Below are 22,063 nucleotides of genomic sequence, written 5' to 3'. Positions count from 1 at the left end.
CAAGTACTGCGACGCGCTTTGACCTCAAACAAGATGGCAGCTCACACGGGGGAGAAGCGTGGTCTCGAACACTTAGACGAATATGAACCAAAAAGAGCGAAACAACCACGAAATATGCACGACAAAATGATAGAGACTCGACTTGTTGTTGTCTTGGAAGGAGCGACGTTGGAGACCGTGAAGGTGAGCATAAAATACTAGAATGACGTAACCGTGGACAGAAATGCTAGCGGTGTAGCTAACTTTTATTTAAGTTGGAAGCTTCGGGAACTAACTTGCGTTTTTGACGTGCTTCGAAACAAATTGTGATACGCTGTATTAAAATGTTTGTTATCTGTGAATTTTGTTAATCATCGCTTCCATTTAGCTTCCTCTCATAAGCTTTCTCTCGTAATTAATGCGGAGAGACTGATTTACTTCAGTTAACGATGGTTAGCTTCCAGAACTTTCTGGGAACGTTTGGAGAACACGTGTTTCTTTTAGTTTAAGTACATTTCTCTTTATGGTAATATAACATTTCATTGTAGAATGGTTCACAGAACGTTTCCCCTAATGTTAAGGGAACATTATTATCTGAACCATGCCTATACAAACCAGTTACTATACCCATATAAGTTTGTTTGGTTGTCATAAGAGTTCCATTACATTCGTATGCGATAAAACAAGACGGACACACTGCATTATATATTGCGTTATATATTTCCATATAATAATAAAAACAAGTAAGAAGAACAATAAATAAACGTTTTGGGAATTGTGCCTGAATCAGAATGATATAAATTTTTTTATATATATACACAGAGAAACGAAATGGTAATCATATGGAAATGCTCAGTGTTTTCTGGGATATTGAGTCGTTGTCTGTTTCTGAAAAGAGTTTCCCAATTTTGTGCTGTTTCTTTAAGGTTGGGAAGACATTCGAGCTGCTGAACTGTGACCAACACAAGAATATTATAATAAAGAGTGGAAGGGACCCTGGCAATGTTCGCCCAGATATCACTCATCAGGTAACAATAGACCTATAGACCACTTGACAATCTGTCATTTAATTGTGCTTTATACTGCAGAGCAATTGACATTGCAGTGATGGTGTTAATGAAAAGAAATGGTTTGCTTTTATACAGTCTCTGCTTATGTTGATGGACAGCCCACTGAACAGAGCAGGACTGCTGCAGGTGTACATTCACACAGAGAAGAACGCTCTGATTGAGATCAATCCTCAGACACGAATTCCCCGCACCTTCCCTCGCTTTTGTGGGCTCATGGGTAAAGTACAATATATATTTAATTTTTATATATATATATATATATATATATATATATATATATATATATATATATATATATAATTCTTTTTTACAGTTTCAGACCTATAGGGTACAACTGCACACAAGGTTTAGTAAAGGGATCTCTAAAAACAATTGAACTATGTTGCACTGAATTGTACAGCATTGTTTTACATTACGTCTGTGTCTGAGAACATTTTTGAGTTGGAACTATGTTAGAATGAAGTGTGATTATTTCACTTGCAGCAAGAATTACACTTGCAGCGAGTCTCTGCTTAGTTTCCTCTTATTTTTACTCTTAGTGCAGCTCCTGCATAAGCTGAGTGTGAGAGCGGCTGATGGGTCGCAGCGCTTGCTGAGGATGATTAAAAACCCTGTTTCAGACCACTTGCCTGCAGGATGCCCACGCTACGCCACGTCCTTCAAAGCAGGAGATTCCGTCTGTCCCAGAACCCTCGTCCCTAAGGATGGTCCTGCTGTGGTTGTTATTGGAGCATTTGCACATGGCACGGTGGGTTTGTCATCACGACTACTAAACCAGTGGTTCTCAAACCAGTATTCAGAGTCTCTCAGACTAGACCAGTGGTTCTCACACAATGCAGATGTGAAGCGTGGACTCACTGGGAGGCTCTGAGGACTAGTTTGAGAACCACTGTACTAGATGTGTTAAATATCAGCATGCTTGATTGTTCCCATAAATATCATATAGAATTGTATTAATTATTAACTGAGCTTCATTTGATAATGAAATGTTCCTGAATGCTCAGTCCATTGTGAATAGTGTTAAAAATATACAACTTGGATTTGATTTGACCCCATACATTTTCTGAGATATGAAAGATACCATACCGTTAGTATTCTGAATTTTCATGTGCCTTTATTCTCCTGTTTTATGAAGCTGTTTATGTATATGTGATGTATTACTACTTAGCTGAACAGCATCCTTTGAGACACACGTGTGATGATTTATGTTTAAGCTTTCATTACTTAGCAATTACATAGCAATATTACCCTCATGAACCAGTGTAAAATCAGAGTGAGGGAAATTTCCATCCACTCACTATTGCCCACATGCTCGAGACTAAATGTTGGCAGATGTTTACTGTGCCCTTTCGGTTATAAAGTAAGTGAACTCATTATGTTTTTTTCTCTTGTAGGTAAATGTGGACTATACGTTGAAGACAGTTTCCATCAGTAACTATCCTCTGTCTGCAGCTCTCACATGTTCCAAAATATGCTCTGCGTTTGAGGAGGTCTGGGGGGTGTTGTGATAACACACAGGTGATGGACTTTGGGTCAAACTAGGCATTCATCTGTGTGTTGACCAATGCATCGCAAAATCTTCACCTCTTTTTAAGTGAAACTGCTAAGTTTCACTTCAGAAGTCATGGTCACATCAGTAGGCAGTACCAATGTTCTTTATAACACATTGATGATGACTCAACACCGCTGTCACTGTCATGTGTTTTCTGTTGTGATCACAGAAATATTTTGTACCTTTTATATGAGCTTTCAAAGATGACGTTAACATTTTCATGTTAACAAAATCTATAATATTGTCTGTGTACCAATAAAACAATTTTCTTGTGTCTAAAATGTAACTATTGTTGAGGCTGTGTGTGTAAAAAAGGATAAAAGTAGAAACTCAAGTAACATATTGCATGTAGGAGATAAGGACATTCTACTTTGTGGGGCTAAGGTTGTAACAAATGTACAGTTATGTGAATTTGAGATGTTTTTTTATGACATTAAAGATGTAAAAAGCTCACAAAAGAACTAAGTCTGTTTTCATATCATGCTGATGCAGTGTTGCTTTGTGTGGAAAATGGACAGATATGGACACAACTAACATACTGCAAGCAGCTTAACTGAAGAACAAGCCAGTTGATTCAATTATGTTGAGTAAAACTAGTCCAAATGCAGTTATATGCCACTGGCTCCTATCTGGCAGCTTCAATCAAATATTCTGATTCTTCCCAGCATGGGACTGCGCTGTTGTTGGCTTGTCTTTTCTAACAGACTTTTGGCTCTGTGCTGAAACTCTGATCACTTTTGGCAATTCTTTTGCACTTTTGTAGGGCTGCAACTAACGATTATTTTGATAATCAATTAATCTGTCGATTATTTCTTCAATTAATTAATTAGTTGGATTAAAAGGCCAATTTTTATTTTCTATAGTTAAAAAAAATAGTCCTTCAAACATTGTGCAAATTGAAGGCTATGAAAAAGGTATTAAATGGATCGATGTGGGCTATGCTATACATTGTGCAAAGGATTTTTAAAAATATATTTTGGAAAAAAAAAACCCAAAAACCTGATTGTCCACAAGCTTTAAAGCAGAAGTTAAAACACTATATAAAAAATGCTAAAAGAAAAACAAAAGCACAAACTAAGTGTTAACTGGAAGGAGGATGAATATTCTGCAGTAACACACACATTCACTCGTCTGAACACAGTAACGTTACTTTATTCTGTAAATGTACGAAACTTCTTACATTTCTATACAATTCCATGTTCTAACCCCATTACAGTTACTGCTCTCATAAAAAAGACAATTACTTTTGTTTCTAAATATCACTAAATATAGCATCAAAGAGCATATTTGATCAAAATGAATATTTTAGTCACAGTTATTCCTTTCTGTTGCACTGTTTGATTGACACGCATGCGTGGACTCGCGCTCATTCATGATGTCACAGCAACTGACACGACAAGCCATGTTAATACACTTGCGAGTTTGTTTGAAGTGCTTAATATAAAACATTCTCATGTTTTAGAGGACCTGCATCGTGCAGTTTTCCCTCAGCAGCTCACTCTGTGACCTCAGCTGTTTTCCAGATGTGTTTTATTCATAGACATGCATTTTTCACCATTGTGAAGTGACGTCACTGACGGGGAGGTGGGGGGGCTTATCCACAGTGACATCACAGACCCAACTAATCAATAATGAAATTCGTTGTCAATTGTTTTTCTTATCGATTAGTTGTTGCAGTCCTACATTTTTGTATTCTTCTCCTCCTTCAGTTTCCTGGACATGAAACATCATATGCAGCACCAGCTAAGCTGCCAGCTCCATGCACTAATGCACATGTGTGAATTTAGACTGCTCTATTTACTTGATGCTCATATTAAAGGATTTTAAGTCTTCCAGTTGAGTGGATTTGACTATGGTCTCTCTTCTGACCTGGACTCTCATTGCATGATTCACTCTGCCATTATGCTCGAACACACTGTACCTCCAGTACACCTCCAACCTGCATGGCCTGTTTGAGCTCCATCATGGTCATGTGAAGGACTTCACTAATGAAAAACAATATTCTCCATCAAGCTGGTTCCAACTTTCTTGAATTGCGGTTGACAGGATGGAGCCTGGTCATAGACCACTTTTTTTATTTTTTTATTTTAGCCATAAATTTTCAATCGGATTGAGATCCGGACCGTTTGCTGGTCATGTGTTTGAGGTGATCTGCTTTTCCTGAAGAAAAGCTTTAACACTTTTGGCTCTGTGGCAAGATGCATTATCATCCTGAACAATGATTTCATCACCACCAAACCTATTTACTGACGATGGAATGAGAAAAGTGTCCAAAATTTCAGAGTACACCTGTGCCTTGACTATTGAGGTCTCTCCTGGTCCTTTGTCTGACATGTAACCCCATATCATAAATGAGTGGGGAAATTTGATTGTGTTCTTCAGACCGTCATCTTTATACGTTTCATTAGAGCGGCACCAGACAAAAGTTCCAGCATCTTCTCCTTGGCCAATGCAGAGTTGTGGTTCATCACTGAATATCACTTTCATCCACACTCCATGATTGCTTTTCTTTAGCCCACTGTAACATTGTTTTCTCCTGTTTAAGTGTTAGTGCTGTTTTCCTTTGGTTTTTCTATACGTAAATCCCATTTAATTCAGCCGATTTCTTACAATTCAATCACAAACACCGAGTCCTGTTTCTGCTATTTGTTTTTCATTTGTTTTGTTATGCATTTTCTATTTTCAAGGCATATCGCTTTGAGTTCTCTATGCTGAGGCTTTGATCATGGGAACAGGCTCACCAAAAAAAAAAAAATCTTCAACTGTCCAGTCTAGCTGAGTTTGAATTCCACTACCGGAATTAAGTCTAGTTAATACTGAACTAGAATTACCAGTAACCTACTGTAACATTGACAGTAATTATTATTTTTTTTGTAGTGTTGTGATTGACTTGTGTGTATTCATTTGACCACAAATGTTTTCTTTGGATCACATTAAACCCCCTAAATTTATTAAAATACAAAAACAAAACAAAACAAAAAAAAAACTCGGCAACTTGAGTAAACAGTAAATACAGTTCTTAAATTATGTTATTTATTGAAGCAAAAGTTATCCAATACCAACTGGGCCTGTGTGAAAATGTATTTGCCCCTATAGTTACTAATTCCCCAAATCCATGGAACTGCATTCATAATGGGGTTCAGCTGGAGTAGACACAACCAGACCTGATTACTGCAAACCCTGTTCAATGAAATCTACACAAAGAACTTTTTCCAACAGCTTAGAGTTGGTTAAAAATGTCTTATCCAGTAGCACACTATGCCAAAATAGTCAATATGTATCAGTTGGATCGCCATGGTCAATATTACAATAATGATCATGAAACAATACATTACGCAGCAGTGTACAAGACATGCTGTTCAGTGATTAATATACTTCTTTTTAACTTGTATATTGTGCATAAAAATTTTGTAGAAATAATTATCTGTGCTTGCTTATTATATTATGTTTATTTATGAACCACTGTGTGCCCTTCAGCCACTGGAGTGAGATTTGGTCCCTGTACAGTTCAGGTCCAGGTCGTGTTACTCTGCCAGGTTTTCTCTGGTCTCTCCTGGTACACTGTCCTCCTTTACTGAACGCTGGTGTGTCTCTGCTTTTTCAGTCTCCGACTCGTCGCTGATGTCTTCTCCAGCATTTAGTGTCTGAAGATCTTTGGGGTCCAGGGCGTAGTGACACACGGTGCTGGATCTTCCACACACTTCCCCCTCGTTCAGAGACAGGACCTCGATGACCCCGGAGCTCGTCTCTCCCTCCTTCCTCTCGGACAGGAAAGTCCTCTGGAGCATCAGCTTCTTCATGGTGTGACACTTGTATTTGAGCACAGGGCTCGAGCTGGATTTTGTTCGATCCTTTGTCTGCTCTTCAAAGATGACGCATGACCCCAGCGCGTCCTCGTATTCCCCGGCGAACACATAGCGGCCCACCTGCACCATGGGCTGCTCACTGCTCATGCCCACCATTTTACACACCCCGCCGCGCTTACACAACACATCCGAGTCAATCACTCCGGACAGCTCAGCCACAAACAGCTGCTCCTCTTCCTCCCACTCTTCCTCCCACTCGTCCTCCATCTCCCTCACCTTCACTCAGAAATGTTGAATTTCCCACTTCGCTGTTTGTGGTTCCTGTAAAACGTGTTAACGCGTGTCTTATTTCCCACCTGTATTCGGACAAATCCCGCCCCTTGCACTGGGATTGGCTATTGGGTTATATTTTACATTACCTAAATCTGGACCTAAAGCGCGCGAAAGTCCAGTCGAGGCCAGAGCCCTTGACGGTCACGTGACGATGTCATGACGTTACGACCAGAGCCCTAGAGATATAGAGTTGCGCCAACGGAAGTTCAAAACGCTTGATCGTCACGTGATTCATGTAAACTTCAGATAGTTACAGGAAGTTATTTGCGGGCTGTTTGAATCCATAGAGGTTAGGCTCTGGTATACTTATTTATTTATTTTTTTGTACGCGTACGCTAGCGTGTGCGCACAGTCATACGCATAGCCTTTCCAAGTATACTCCATTTGACATGTACGCGGACACAGGCGGGTGACGCATGCGCATTACGACAACTTGCACTACCCCTCCTGGCCTACAAGAGTCAGTACAGAGCAGTAAAGCAGGTCTTCTGGTGTGAAAGGCGACAACCTTGAGAATCAACGGCCCTGGGTCACTGCTGCCACCCTGTGGAACAACTAAATAGTGCAAAATAATTCAATGCGCATGTGCAGAGTACGCGCGGTTAGAAAAATCTGGCGCGCGCGTACTCTACTGGTGACGAAATTTGCGTCACGCGTACTGTACGCTGTTCCTACCGTAAGTGTAAAAAGTGAAGTATACTTTCTGCTTTAGAGAGGCAGAACTGCGATTTTTGGTAATTAGTAACCAATAAATGCATTGAGTTAAAATATTTATATAACACACCGACATGTGTATGTATATTTAGTTACATCAATGTTGTTAAAAAATAAATAAATAAAATCCACTAATATTTGAGGATCAGTGTGGTCAAGGGCTCTGATCGAGACCTACGGTAGTTGTCAGGTTTGCATGACAGAGCAGTCCATTGACCAATCAAAAACAAAGATCTACAGAAAGGGGCGGGCACTCAAAGTTACAAACACCAACTACAGTAACCAATTATTCAAGCAGAATTTAACAAAACACACCATATAATATGATTGGATTAACATTTATCAAATTAAATAATTATTTAATATCTTGAACAACAAATGCTAATATCTACACAGTGCTAATCGGTTCAATTATTAATTGAAATCTCTCGATAATGGTGTAAGGCAAACAAATATTCAAGAAGGCTGCATATCAAAGACAGATTAAAGATTAAACAGCATATTAAAACACATTTTCCACAAATAATCCTTTGTCCGCGGTCCTACAACAGTTGTAGCAGCATCACCTTACAAACCAATCCTGTTGTAGAAGGCGGGATTTGTCTCAAAACGGGTGGGGGAAAATACACGCGCGCTGGTGATGTCGCAAAAAGTCTGCGACGGAAGTAGTGCGTGTTGGTCTTCCTGCAGTCCAACGTGTTCTAGAAATATTCACGTGTGTTTCGTGCTGTGATAGCTGAGTTTATACTGATTCACAGTACAAAATAGCACCGTTAATCCCGACGCAGCCTTGAGGCGAAAATAGTAGAGGTGAGTTGATAAACATGTACTGCACTTTTAAAGTAGTAAATAATAGCACATGATTAGTTTGAGGTAGCGAAATGATAGTTACTCGATTAGCTAAGATAGCGTTTCCATGATTAATTTTCATATTGAACTTGAAACAGATATATACACTAATTACAGTAATGTATACATATAATTTTCTACAAGAAAATAATTGTATATTTGATTTATTATATGGCTGACTGGCATGCTTATCATGCTGTATGGGATAGCTAGCTGCAATTTTTTTGTGTCAGACAATTCAAGGGACTTATTGATTTATTTAATCCTTTGTCATATTGTTGTTGCACTTGGGTATTCTAAAAGATTTAAATGAGAAGGAGTGCAGAATATTAGCATATTGTCATTGATAAACCTGAACAAAATAATGCAGAAGTTCACTCCTCCTCTTTAGTGGTGTAAGTTTGCATCACAAGTTTAGATGCACACAGCTTAAGAGTGTGTGTGTGTGTGTGTGTGTGTGTGTGTGTTTTGTTTTTTTTTTGTTTTTTAAATAGGAACCGAAATTATTATGCTAATTTGACTAGACCTTTCCATGGCCAATAGTCTTGAAGCTGCCTTCTTGTGTTCAGGGGTTATTTCAGTACAGCTGTGCAGAATCAGTCATGGGGAGGAAGCTCGATCCCACCACCAAGGTGAAGCGTGGACCTGGACGGAAGGCACGGAAACAGAAAGGCGCAGAGATCGAGCTGGCCAAACTTTTAGTCAATGGTATTATAAAAACGTCATTGTACACATTACACACAGATGTAGAGAACAGCTGCAAATACTGTTTAACCTCTAAGTCCTTTAAAGAGTGAGATGTTTGGGATGTCATGCCAGTTTTGAAAGTAGTCCCATGATGTGCTTATTTCCAGTGTTTATTTCGTTAATGAAAACTAAGATGAAATCCTTTTTTCACTCCCTTTCACTCAGAATGTATAATGAAATATAATGACGTTTTCCTCAAGAAATAAGAAGACAAAAATGCCAGAAAGAGCAGCATTTTTTATTAGGGCAACATTATTTAGCGATAAAATGTTTTATCCACTGGGATTTAATTGCTTTTTCTATAATGTTCAGCTAATATACAGGATGTCCCAAAAGTCTCTGTGGTAAATGTGGTAAATGGTCTGCACTTATATAGCGCTTTTATCTGAAGCACTTTACACTGTGTCTCATTCACCCATTCACACACACACACACACACACACACACACACCAATGGTAGCAGAGCTGCCATGCAAGGTGCTAATTTGATATCGGGAGCAACTTGAGGTTCAGTGTCTTACCCAAGGACACATCGGCATGTGGAGTCACGTGGGCCGGGAATCAAACCGCCAACCCTACGATTAGTGGACAACCCGCTCTACCACCTGAGCCCTTAGTACACAGGGGACTGTGTTTGCAAGCACTACATTGGTTGTACATTCATCATTGGTTGTTCGTGGACTGCCACGTGGGCTTTAGTAAGCCTGTAATGGGAATGGGCATTTCTAAAATGATTTGGCATTCCATCCAAGAAGCAATTAAAACTTTAAATTGTGGTATTTGTGTTTTTATTCTGGAAAAATAACATATTGAAAATTTGAAGGGAGATGAAATCTAACACTTTTAGTTTTCATTGACTAAAACTGTTTAGTTAAACTGGACTAAAACTAACAATAACCACAGTAATGAAAATATGACAAGCTATTATATATTTCCTTTTGGCTACATGATGACATTTCTTCATGAAAATAGTACGTATTAGAGGTTTGACAGATAGTGAATTTTACCGATACCGATTACAAAGTTGGGCAGTACCTGCCAATAACCGATTAATCAACCGATAGTTTTTAATATCGATACTGAATGGAAACGCAACACTCAAAGTAAAATATTGAACTTTATTACAAAAATAAACAGTACTGTCTGTACCATAGAAATGTACTGTACTTTTTTTAATGAGATAAATATTCATGTATATATTAACAATTAATTAATATTGAACTAAGTAAAATGTATACATCCAAACTGAACCAAAAATTAACACTCTGAATAACTTCTTTTCGTTGTCGATGTTTTAAATCATATGACCACTACAACAAGGGTTAGAAGATGATTTCAGTCTTCTGAAGATCAGCTGCTGAGGTTAACTCCTTCTGCTGAGTTTGCCGAAATGAAAAGTGTTATGGTTTGACTACAAATTTTCCACACATAATATGTCAATCAGGATGCTATTCAAATACAACCTGTATGAAATGACCAGCTGTACACAGGGTCTTTGGAGGAAATGTATCCCGAGATGTCGATTTCTTTGGGGAAAATTGAGAATATTTTGTCATTTTGTTTCTTATTGTTTCAGAGGATGAGCCTAAAAAACTGTCTAGCAGAGGCAGAAAACGGTAAGATGGTTTTCCTCTCATCATCTCCTGTGTTAAAGTGGTCCGATAGTTGTTATTATTTGTACTGTCAGATTGCTTTATTGATTTGCTGAATGTCTGCAGTGCTGTGAAGAGAGCACAGGGTGCCACTGCACGCACAGAAGAAAAACAGCCCAAGAAAGGTACAGATTACTGAAATGTAATTGCCTGAACAATTTTCTCCTCTTTAAGGAACGACAAATTGTGCACTCATCTGAACAAAATTAACGTTCCTTGTTCATCATTCGTAGGATTCTCTGATGACAACAGCAAATGGCTGACACCAGCAAAGCGAAAGCGCAAAATTGACCATTCAGAAGGGGACGATGACAGCGACAGCCAGTGGGAGCAGGAGGAAGACAATGAGGATGAAGTAGAGGATATAGAGCAAGGAGTAAAAGAACAACTTGAGGCTGATGATGATGATGATGATGATATGGTCGATGACTATGGAGCGATGGAAGATAGCAGTGAGGAACAAGAACAGGAGGACGAGGCGGCAGGCAGTGATGGAGAGGAGGTGTGTAAAATGTTCTTAAAGTAAAGTGGAAAATGTCTAAGGTGGTAAAACTTTGTACAAGTTCAAAAAAAGTTTGTTTGATTTCCCTCCCTTTGTTTCCACAGCTGCTACCTATTGAACAAGCTGCCAGGAAACAGAAAAAACGCCAGGAAGCTGCAGCACCAGAGAGTGAAGACGAGGACGACGATGATGATGAGGAGGAAGATGATGAAAAAATGGATGATGAACAGGAGAAGGAAGAAGAACAGGACACGGTGCAGGCAAACATTGACCACATGGACAGGTTTAAACTGCCTAGTGCAGAGGAGAAAGACAAAGAGGGTGAGTCATAGTTACTAACTGCACGATGTTTGGGGGAGAAAAAACAAACAGCACACAACAGCCTTGTTAACTATTTCCATCATTCCTCTTGTCTGGTGTAGGACATTTGCTTCTAGACCTGCAGAGCGTCCACCAGAGGATCAAAGACAACGTGGATGTGCTCTCTCACTTCACTGAGAAGAGAGAGGAGGGGAGAACGCGATCAGAGTACCTCTCACTGCTGAAGTCAGATCTCTGCACATACTACAGCTACAACGACTTCCTCATGGGCAGTCTCATGGAGCTGTTTCCTAACGCTGAGGTGTGTGTGTGTGTGAGAGAGAGAAAGTCAAATCCATTTCTTTAGGCATTAAAGTTGAGAAAAGTTACATAACATACTGTTGTAGTTTTAGTAAAAGACTTGGCTGATTCACTTTGCCTTCTTTGTTTTGTTTGCTTAAAGGCCTTAAATCTGGCACAGGGAGTAATACTAACAAGTATATAGAATATCTGACCATTAACGTCGGATATGTAAATATTTTTTTTAATCAAACGTGTAACAGATTTGTCACATAATGGACTGCGGTTTGAGTCAGAGATTCGATAATGAGTCAGACCTCGTTATCGAATTGTTACAATGTCATTTTTAGTGATGGTGTATAATTGAGCAGAACTTTTTCATAACGGAGATTAAAGTGTATTTCCATCTTTTTTTTTATTTTATCGGATTAGCATGACACCTCTCCTCACAGCCATATCTTCACATATTGTAACAAGGTGTTAAATACTGACAATGTTCGAGATTTCATGGAAATGTCTTACTCAGAAATATCTTTGATTGCACTCTCTTTACACGGAGATGTGGGGTAATGTATTAATTCTGCCTTCATGTGCTATCAGAGTTATCGTAAATACGAGTTTTGTGCTAGGAAGTTGCACGTGAATGATCCCTCAAGTCGTAATTACGACCAGGAAACTCGGATCATTTTGATACCCGAGTTTTCGAGATGGGACGAGTCATAAACTTTCAGCATGGCGGAGGAGAGTGCAGTTTCTGTACTGCTTGACAGGTTTTGTTCATTTTTCTAAATGTTACCACTTGCCGTTTTGTCATTCATCAAGCATTCTATACATTTTGTAAATTTTCACACTGTGAAGATAGCTTGTATCTGAGCAAAATTCCATTATTGTCAGCAAGCTAGCATGCGAACATGACATGCTCGTCATTACCACTTCAGAAGTGTAGAATTATTCCGATAGCATATGAAGGCAGCTTAATATCCTGCGTTTCTCTGGGTTTTTGGTCCTGCCCAAAACCATCATGTCAGTAATTTTTACAAACTGCACTGTATGTGTCTGGTAAGATTACATTTACCATTTGAAATAACCCCAGGTAATATATATCTTATCCGAGTTGACATGTTGGTAAAGATTCCATCGTATCGTGTGGTAAAAGAGGTTTTGCACTTTTTCTTCGTTACAGTATGCATTCTTTTCTGTCTGCCTCTTAAACCAAATCGAAAGAGAGTGATGGAGTTTAAAAGGCAGAACAATAAAATTTAGACTTTGTTTAAAATGACTTCCAGGTTTTGGGGTACATTACTGAGATCCTAGCACAGGCACAGCCAACATACCTGTTACGGTCGTGTGACCTACTAATCAACAGCTTGCACAGCTGAAATTGCTTTTTAATAAAGGTCAAAACATAGTAGGCGTAGTGTGATAACCATGCATACGTCACGAAAACACTCGGATTGCATTTGTATGACGTTTTTGATTGTTAAGGTTTAAAACTTCACGTTCCTGTTGTAGTACCACCCATGTGCATCGTCGCTCATGTGTGGCTATGCTAACAGGATAGAGGAACCTGCTGTCAGTGTCTGAAGGGGCAGCTGGACAAACCCACTCCCTCTATATGTACTGACAGCACATCACTACATATTAAGCGATTTCATGCGTGATATGTGCTTCACTTTTGGAGTGTTAAAAGTATGAGGAAATCTTTTAATCTCTTGTGTGGTGTGTGTCTATATTTGCATGTTCAGCTCATAGATTTTCTGGAGGCCAATGAAGTTCAGAGGCCTGTCACAGTTAGGACCAATACCCTTAAAACCAGGAGGAGAGACCTGGCTCAGGTAAAGGATCTATATAGGGACTTATATTTCCAACTCAAAGTGTATGTGGAAAATAAATGTTTAACATTTTCTGTTCACACAGGCTCTGATCAATAGAGGAGTAAATCTGGATCCTTTGGGGAAGTGGTCTAAAGTGGGACTGGTCATCTTTGATTCCTCAGTTCCCATAGGTTAGTCCTATAGGGATTGAGATAAATTATGTGTTCACAGGAAAACCGCTCGGGTTTAGCTGCTAACATATCCAGAGTTGTGAAAGTGTTTAATGTAGTAATCCCCCCCCCCACAGGTGCAACTCCTGAGTATCTAGCTGGGCACTACATGCTGCAGGGAGCGTCGTCACTGCTTCCTGTAATGGCGCTCTCTCCCCAGGAGGGGGAGTCTGTGCTGGACATGAGTGCGGCTCCTGGAGGGAAGACCACATATATGGGCAAGAACATTCATACTTTATCATGCTTCATAAGATGAGCTCTGTGTGTAGATTGATAAATAAACTTTTTATATTTATGTTAAATGTAGATAATCCTCATTTGTAAGGTGCTTTGGATAAAAGCACCTGCTAAATAAATAAATGTAAATATAAATAATTTATTACAAGATACATGATCACAAACTGTTCATAAATGTTTATGGTGGTGGAAAAAAAAATAAAAAAAACAATCGTGTGTGTGTGTAAAATATATATATATAAATAAAATTATCTGGCAGTGTATTTCTGAATAAATGTTACAGGATTTATATCTAATGATAAAGCTTGTGAGGCTAGAGAAATGCTTACTAGATTTTGGGATTGAATTATGTGATATTACATGTCTTCCAGCCCAGCTGATGAGAAACACAGGAGTGATAGTTGCTAATGATGCCAATGCTGAGAGGCTTAAAAGTGTTGTGGGAAACGTCCATCGCCTGGGAGTCACCAACACCATCATCTGTAACTATGATGGCAGAGCATTTCCCAAGGTCTGCTTCCACTCCCTATCCAGCCATTACCATTTAATAATCGCTCATTTTGCAAACTCTTTCCTTTTTTTTTCTTTCACCAAATTTCTCTATTTGCTTATCTAATTTTGCTCATTAAGGATAACATATTTGTTGCACATTACCTTATGTTTTGTATGTTGCTTGTTGTCCTCCTAACCTATGTAGTGTTTTTTTTTTCTGTGAATGGAAGGTGATGGGAGGTTTTGACAGAGTGTTGTTGGACGCTCCTTGCTCAGGTACAGGGGTCATCTCTAAAGATCCAGCAGTGAAAACTAGCAAGGTATTACTTGGAGATTATTATTATTATTATTATTACTATTATTATTATTATTATTAGGTTCGTAGTTGTATACTATTCATGAACATTGTATCAATTCTACCCTGCTAAAAAATCAGTAGAAGCCCTCATCTATAGAATATGTAATGGGTTTAATGGTTATAATAAGAATTGTATTGGTTTTAATGGAAACTGTAATGGTCCCTCTGAGTCTCTATTGGTAATTTGTTGCCTTCTATTGGTGGCATGTTATGTCTAGTTGATGCCATTAAGGACCAGTAATGGTTTTAATTGTTAGCTGATGTTTGTATTGGTATTTATAGTGGAAACCATTAGAATTTTTGTGATGGTTTCCATTGTTTTTTTCAGCAGGGTATTTATAATGAGTAATTTTGTTATTGGTCAAAATGAGACACTGAAACCCACTGTATTTTATGTAGCCACAAATGAGTGTAACGTTGCCTGACCCGACACTGATTTAGCATGGGAAACTCAAATTGTTTTAATGCTTGCTGCTGTCAAGTTTGTTATATTTAACATAATTTAGTAAGAGAACTATGTAGCGACCCAGCTAGCTTGTTGTTATGGAAAAGTCAGTACTAGGTATTGACTGATACTTATAATTTAAGATGACAATGGGTTGGGGCATCGCAAGAAATAATGTTCCATGATTTGGAACCTCATTATTTCTGCCAATTGGGAAGTCTGGTGCTTTTACGTTTCCAACATTTTCCATCATTTTCCATCATTAATGTTTTTTTGTTTTGGGGGAAATTGAAATAACAATTTCAACTATTACATGTTAGGTTTTAATGCTGCTTAAAGAGCATGCAATGAACCCACAATGTACAGTGTTTTCCATTTTGAGTATGAAAGAAACACATTTGCATTGAGTAATTTGTTCTCCCTCTGCCTATTAGGACACTTCAGATATTCTGCGCTCGGCTCATCTACAGAAGGAGCTGATTCTGGCTGCCATTGACTCAGTCAATGCTGACTCACAGAAGGGTGGCTATCTTGTCTACTGCACCTGCTCTATTACGGTGAGCTTTTTAATACACAAGGCAGTCTAGTGAAAGATAAGAATTCTTAAGAATTTGGTGCTTGAATTTTTATTTATTTATTTATTTATTTATTTATTCTTTCTTTCTTTCTTTTCTGTTTGTTAGGTTGTTCTGAGATTTGTGGAATGTAGGTTTATACACACACACACACACACACACACACACACACACACACATATATATATATATATATATACACACACACAGTGTGTGTATGTATGTGTGTGAGTGTGTATATACATATATATATATATATATATATATATATATATATATATATATATATATATATAATGTGTGTGTGTATATATATGTGTGTGTGTGTGTGTGTGTATATATATATATATATATATGCACACACACACAGTGTGTGTGTGTGTGTATATACATATATATAATGTGTGTGTGTGTGTATATGTGTGTGTGTGTGTATATATATATATATATATATATATATATATATATATATATATATATATATATATATATATATATATACACACACACACACACACACACATACTGTGTGTGTATGTATGTATATATATATATATATATATATATATATATATATATATATATATATATATATATATATATATATATATATATAGGCATCCTATAGTTTCCTCAAAAACAACCTAAAATTAAATAATTAGCTAAATAATTGAATTATAGTAAGTTGGGCTGCACAGTCTATTGTACGATTGTGATTTTATTTAGCATAAATTACGGTGGTGTTAATGACTTCATGTTAAGGTAACAAATTGTGTAACATTACCTCACCATTCATACGTTTTAACTAATTGGTTAAATATTCTGGTGGCATAATTATTGAACTAAACAGGTGGTTGAAATGCCAGATATGCAGTTATTGATTTGTTAACCCGTTATTTGGATTGCGCTTTAATACTTGGTGAAATGAAATAAACAGCAAAAAACAACTTTTTAAATTCACTTGTTTGTACAACTCATCAACTTAATCAAGTATTTGTTCTGTTTGAATCTAAATTAAAATTGAAAAGCAGTGACGCATGCTAAACAAAGGGCATAATAGCACAATGTGTAGTTTGAAGTTGCACACACACGGAGAAAAATCTGTGACAAAAGGTGGTGTATTATAGGTGGAAGAGAACGAGTGGGTTGTGGATTATGCCCTAAGGAAGAGAAATGTAAAACTGGTTCCCACAGGATTGGACTTTGGCAAAGAAGGCTTCACCAGGTACTGTGGCAAGAACATGCAATGGTTTTCCAAAATCACAATGACTAAGGGATTTAACATATTTCAATTGTCAATTAAAATTAATCAATTAATTAAAATTGTCAATGTCCTCTTCCCAGATTTAAAGAGCGACGTTTCCACCCTTCACTTAAGCTGACTCGGAGATTCTACCCACATTCCCACAACATGGATGGCTTCTTTGTGGCAAAGCTGAAGAAGTTCTCTAACACCATCCCCACTTCACCTGCAGTTGATGGTAAGAAGGATGATGCATGCTAAATTTTAGACTAAATGGTTTATTAGTCTTTTCTAATTATTTTAATTGCCTTTTGTGCTACAGAAGAGAACGGAAAGGCCAGCGAAACGGAAACACCTGCTACATCAGAGGAAAAAAACTCCAAACCAGAGTCTAAGCAACAGAGCAAACGTACACAGGGAAATGTCAAAGAGACCAAGCAACAATCAAAAGCTGCTAGCAACAGCAAAACTGAAAGCCCCAATGCCAAGAAAAAGCCAGTGGTAAAAGGTAAAAAATTAAAGGATGAAGGTCCCAAAAAGAAAAGGGCAAAAATGGATGAACAGAATTCAAAGGAAGGCAAGACCAAAGAAAAGCTCCAAGCCCTAAAAATACACAAAGACATAACAAATGAGTCTGTGACTGAGAAAGCAGAGGGAAGCTTGCTTAAGAAGAAGACAAACAAAAAGAATCAGAAGAAGCTTTTTAAATGAAGAGGAAAATGGGGGGGGGGGGGGGGGGGACAAATTTAAGAAGATAAAAAATGTGCTGAAGGAACAGCAGGCTGGACAGTGGAATGGAGCTTTTATAACGGAACCAGAAAACGTCCTTAAGACATTGTGTATACCTGTGGACTTTAAAAAGACTTTTAATGTCTTCTAGGATGTGCTAGACCCTGGACTTTTATTTACTATTCCTGTCAAGACCAAGCAGAAATATATTGTAAACAACAATATGGGAATAAATTGTCTTGGTTTACATGTAAGAATAATGGTTTAAGAATAAGATGTTCTGTCTTACTTTCTTGATACGGTAATATGGTGTGAAAGCATGTATTTTGAATTTCGGATTTAAATATATATCGGTTCTTTACAAGGTCTATGTAGCCATTGATATTACATCGGCAAAATAAACTTTGATACAAATGACTGGATGTTTGAATAAAACAGCTATAGTTCTTTGGATCATGTCCTGCATTTAAAAATGAAAATGCATCTAAAAACATCTAGAAACTGTTTACAGGCATTGTTAATAGAAAACGTAGCCACGCTGTGAGTGCTTCAGTTTTAGCCTTTGCTTTTGCTTTGGTGACTGGATTTATCAGGTATAAATCATAGTGAAGGTTGCATAACTGTGATCGAACCACAAGTATTTTAGGTACTTAAAGTAAATGACTCGGCACTGTATTACAGGCTCCGTGCAGCAGTACTGGAATATCTTTAAAAATAACAAAACCACTAATACTCACTGGTATGGAATGGTAGCTGTGGTTAACCAGTGATGTTAAGAAAAAAATGTAAATGTCTGCCACTCCAATCAGTATCGTAGTGCAGAGACCTGGGACAAAGGCAGACAGGGTGTCCGCGGGTCCTTAAAAAGTCTAAATGTCTTAAATTCCTTAATGTAAACATAAGGCCTTAATTAGCATTAAAATGTCTTAAAGTCATGTTTCAAAGGTCTTAAAAATGCAACTGAACCGACACTGTAAAGAAGATTATTTAGATTTGATTTTGGCTCATTGCTGTTTGAGATGGTAAACCTGTGTGACTGTGTTACACTCAGTGTGTGTGCGGCTCCTCAGTGTTTTAGAGTGGCTCGGTTCGCAGGAAATGCCGCTCCACACAAGCGTTTGAGTCGCTTATAACCTGCAATTAGACACAACGCATGCCAGATTCACTGTAATCTCAAACATTTTTGTGGGCAGAGGTTTACAGCATTTCACCTGATTGCTAATGAGAAGTGAATTTTTTAAAAACTGCTGCCAACTAAAAGGAGGTTTTCTGCCAAAATAAAAGCCAGAAGGTTTAATGCAAAAAAGTGAATTAAGTCAGAAATGTATTACAATTGTTATATTACTATTTGTACCCTAAATAAAAATGTATTATTAAGTATCATTCAGTACAATAATAATATTCCAAAATAGCAAAGGTTTAACATTTTTTAAAAATATATTAGGGCTGTCAATGTTAATGCGTTAACGCATGCGATTAATCTTAAACTTTTAGCGCATAATCTTTTTTTTAACGCAAATTAATCATTTGACGATCAAGTTTGACCCCAACTTCTTCCTGTTATCACAGCGCGGATGGTTACCTAACTTTGTGTGATTAGGGCATGGCAAACGTGAGTAATAAGAGTACAGATGAGACGGCGTTCGCTCTGCTGAACGGCAAGTTTTGTTATAAAAAGCTTCCAGATGGAAGTTTTGATAAAACCAAAGTTGTGTGCACTTATTTCAGTGAGGAACTGTCCTTCCACCGAAGCACAACAAGCTTGAAGTACCATCTTCGGGCGAGACACATTTTTGCTGATGTTAGCAAACATGCTAGTGCTGAGACAGGGTCAACAAGCCGTGCTTGTGAAACAACACTGGCGGACTGCAGCCGGGGCAAGTTTGTCAACTGTGAGAGTACGTGATATAAGAGAATTTCCTTTCATCATCAACAGCAAAGCTAACTAGTGCAATTGCTAAATGGATCGTCACAGACTGCAGGCCCATCAACATAGTTCAGGACCGCAGGCTTCAAGACATCATTCACATCGCCAGAGGCGACCCGTCATACAAGCTACCTTCGAGGGGAACTATTGTTACGAGAAGAAATTAACTGTACGGGGAGAGGTACTTTTATTGCACTTACTGGCGACCACTGGACATCAGTAAGTAACCATATCTACCTCGGTGTAACAGCACACATCGATGACAACTGGCAGCTGCACTCATTCACTTTAGGTGTGTTAAAAACAGAAGAAAGGTGGCAACCACTCTAGATCCTAGGTTCAAAGACCTTAGGTGCTTGCCCAGAGCAGAGAGGGGAGAGGTGTGGCAAAAGCTGAGTGAGACGCTGAAGGATCAAGAATCTGCACCACAGACCTCTGGAGAAAAAGTGGACTCAGAGCCACCAAAGAAGAAATGGCCCTCCTACTCATGGGATCAGAGTTGGAGTCTGATGACGAGGTACTATAAACAGATAAATCTCTAGAGAGGTACAAGGCAGAGCCCTGTGTCAGCATAGAAACATGTCTACTACAGTGGTGGTCACCACAAGCAGGTACATATGGTAAGCTGGCCCATATTGCAAAAAGGTACTTGGCTACACCTGCCTCAACAGTGCCATGTGAGAGACTGTTCTCTTTGACAGGCCACATTCTACAGAAGAAGAGGTCAGCTCTATCATCTGAAAATGTGAATAAGCTAGTCTGCCTGAGCAACTGGTTGAAAGAAGAGTAGACTGTATGATTGGTTGACAGGAGGCATGTTGCACAGATGCACACTGTTTGAAGTAATTATCTTTAACCAAGAATGTAGAGACTGTTCACTCTCTCTTCACAGACATTATGGCATTCCATTTCTAAAATAGGCCTACTTATTGTTGCGTTCATTTGAGTTGATGTTACTACGCAAAAAATTTACAGATAAGCTGTTTGCGACTTTGTAACAGACATTAGTTTGTAAGTTGTTGGTTTCTGCTAAATATGTCTGCAGTTCAAATGGATGCCTCAACAATTTAAGAGATTGCTACTGAACACTTGTTAAGCATGTTACTGTTAATGGTTGCGATAATAAAACTGAAGAATCTGTTTCCTTAAACCAGTTTCTCATGCATTTATTTATTTCAACACTGCACATTTACAAGTAAATTCTAGTATTTTAAATTTACGATTAATCACAGCCCGTGACTGTGATTAACTCGATTAAAATTTTTAATCGATTGACAGCACTAATATATATATATTCTTTACAAAGACTTCTGTACATTTATAACACTACTTGTTACATTTCTCTGGCATTAAATTACAACAAAATTAGTAAACACTGCTGCGAGGGGGTTTCTAATACAGCTGCTGAGGGAGTGATGGTAAATGTGACATCTTTTTCTCTTCTGACTGCCGTCATTAATCTCTCTATATTTTTTCCTCTCTTGGAAAGTCATGAGAAGGAAATACTGGATTTTTTTTCTTTCAGTGTTGGAGCAAATGATAATACAAAAAGGATATTTGCTACGGTCTCCCATATACCTGTATAAAAGTTTACCCTGCTATAGTTTACTTAAACGCAGAAATGGATGTATATGCACGAACACAATCCATTATAGCTGATGTATCGTGTCGCATGATTGAAGTGACGTGCAGGTTGTACATTTTTTTGGAAATGTCTTGAATATGGTATTAAAAAGTATTAAATTTGAAGAGCTGATACCTACAGATACCCTGGGCAGGAGACCTGGTAACAGTACAGAAATGACAACATAGAGTTCTTGCTTTTATGGTAAGTATTGACTGATAAACCAAAATTTGTATTTACTGATTAATGACAGTCGGCGGCTCCAGAGTGCAAGACATTTTACTGTGTTTAAGAAAGCATCTACAGTCAGCTCTAGAACTACTGGCACCTTCATCATGTATCAAGTAAATCATGCAATGGCTATAAAAATATCTACATGTCTGAAAATGCCCATTCCACTGTTTAATTAACATGTTTAAAACAGCTAGAGCTGAAAGGAATCTGCCTGGAAGAGGACTCGCACATAGTGAGGAGGATAGCTAGAGAAGTAAAAAAAAAAATGTCTAATGATTTACAACAAACAACTACACTATTTGGCCAAAAGTAAGTGGTCACCTGACTATTAAACCATGTGTGAGCTTTTTG

At 38.1% G+C, this 22,063-nt stretch overlaps 3 protein-coding genes and 1 non-coding gene across 4 annotated transcripts; 3 read left to right on the top strand and 1 right to left on the bottom strand.

Moving 5' to 3' along the window:
- The first annotated feature begins 23 nt into the window (after positions 1–23).
- On the top strand, positions 24–3,062 carry emg1 (EMG1 N1-specific pseudouridine methyltransferase). Its single transcript, XM_053630127.1, has 5 exons — positions 24–183; positions 906–1,007; positions 1,125–1,266; positions 1,589–1,797; positions 2,444–3,062. Exons 1-5 carry the CDS (start codon positions 34–36, stop codon positions 2,555–2,557), a joined length of 717 nt encoding a protein of 238 aa, XP_053486102.1. The 5' UTR covers positions 24–33; the 3' UTR covers positions 2,558–3,062.
- A 2,142-nt stretch (positions 3,063–5,204) lies between these two features.
- gtf3c6 (general transcription factor IIIC, polypeptide 6, alpha) lies at positions 5,205–6,889 on the bottom strand. Its single transcript, XM_053630136.1, has one exon. The coding sequence runs from the start codon at positions 6,672–6,674 to the stop codon at positions 6,126–6,128; it is 549 nt and encodes a 182-aa protein (XP_053486111.1). The 5' UTR covers positions 6,675–6,889; the 3' UTR covers positions 5,205–6,125.
- Positions 6,890–8,138: 1,249 nt separating this feature from the next.
- On the top strand, positions 8,139–18,349 carry nop2 (NOP2 nucleolar protein homolog (yeast)). Its single transcript, XM_053630105.1, has 16 exons — positions 8,139–8,264; positions 8,873–9,011; positions 10,627–10,666; positions 10,769–10,827; positions 10,936–11,204; positions 11,309–11,525; positions 11,627–11,826; positions 13,550–13,639; positions 13,722–13,809; positions 13,926–14,066; positions 14,457–14,596; positions 14,808–14,897; positions 15,815–15,937; positions 17,083–17,180; positions 17,300–17,436; positions 17,521–18,349. Exons 2-16 carry the CDS (start codon positions 8,906–8,908, stop codon positions 17,907–17,909), a joined length of 2,187 nt encoding a protein of 728 aa, XP_053486080.1. The 5' UTR covers positions 8,139–8,264; positions 8,873–8,905; the 3' UTR covers positions 17,910–18,349.
- On the top strand, positions 13,304–13,442 carry LOC128616218 (small nucleolar RNA SNORA29). Its single transcript, XR_008387386.1, has one exon. It is a non-coding gene; the product is annotated as a small nucleolar RNA SNORA29 (small nucleolar RNA).
- Positions 18,350–22,063: the final 3,714 nt, after the last annotated feature.

This window comes from Ictalurus furcatus, chromosome 1 (genome assembly GCF_023375685.1).
Source record: "Ictalurus furcatus strain D&B chromosome 1, Billie_1.0, whole genome shotgun sequence".
Classification (NCBI taxonomy): Eukaryota; Metazoa; Chordata; class Actinopteri; order Siluriformes; family Ictaluridae; genus Ictalurus; species Ictalurus furcatus.
This window is presented reverse-complemented; position numbering and strand designations above follow the sequence as displayed.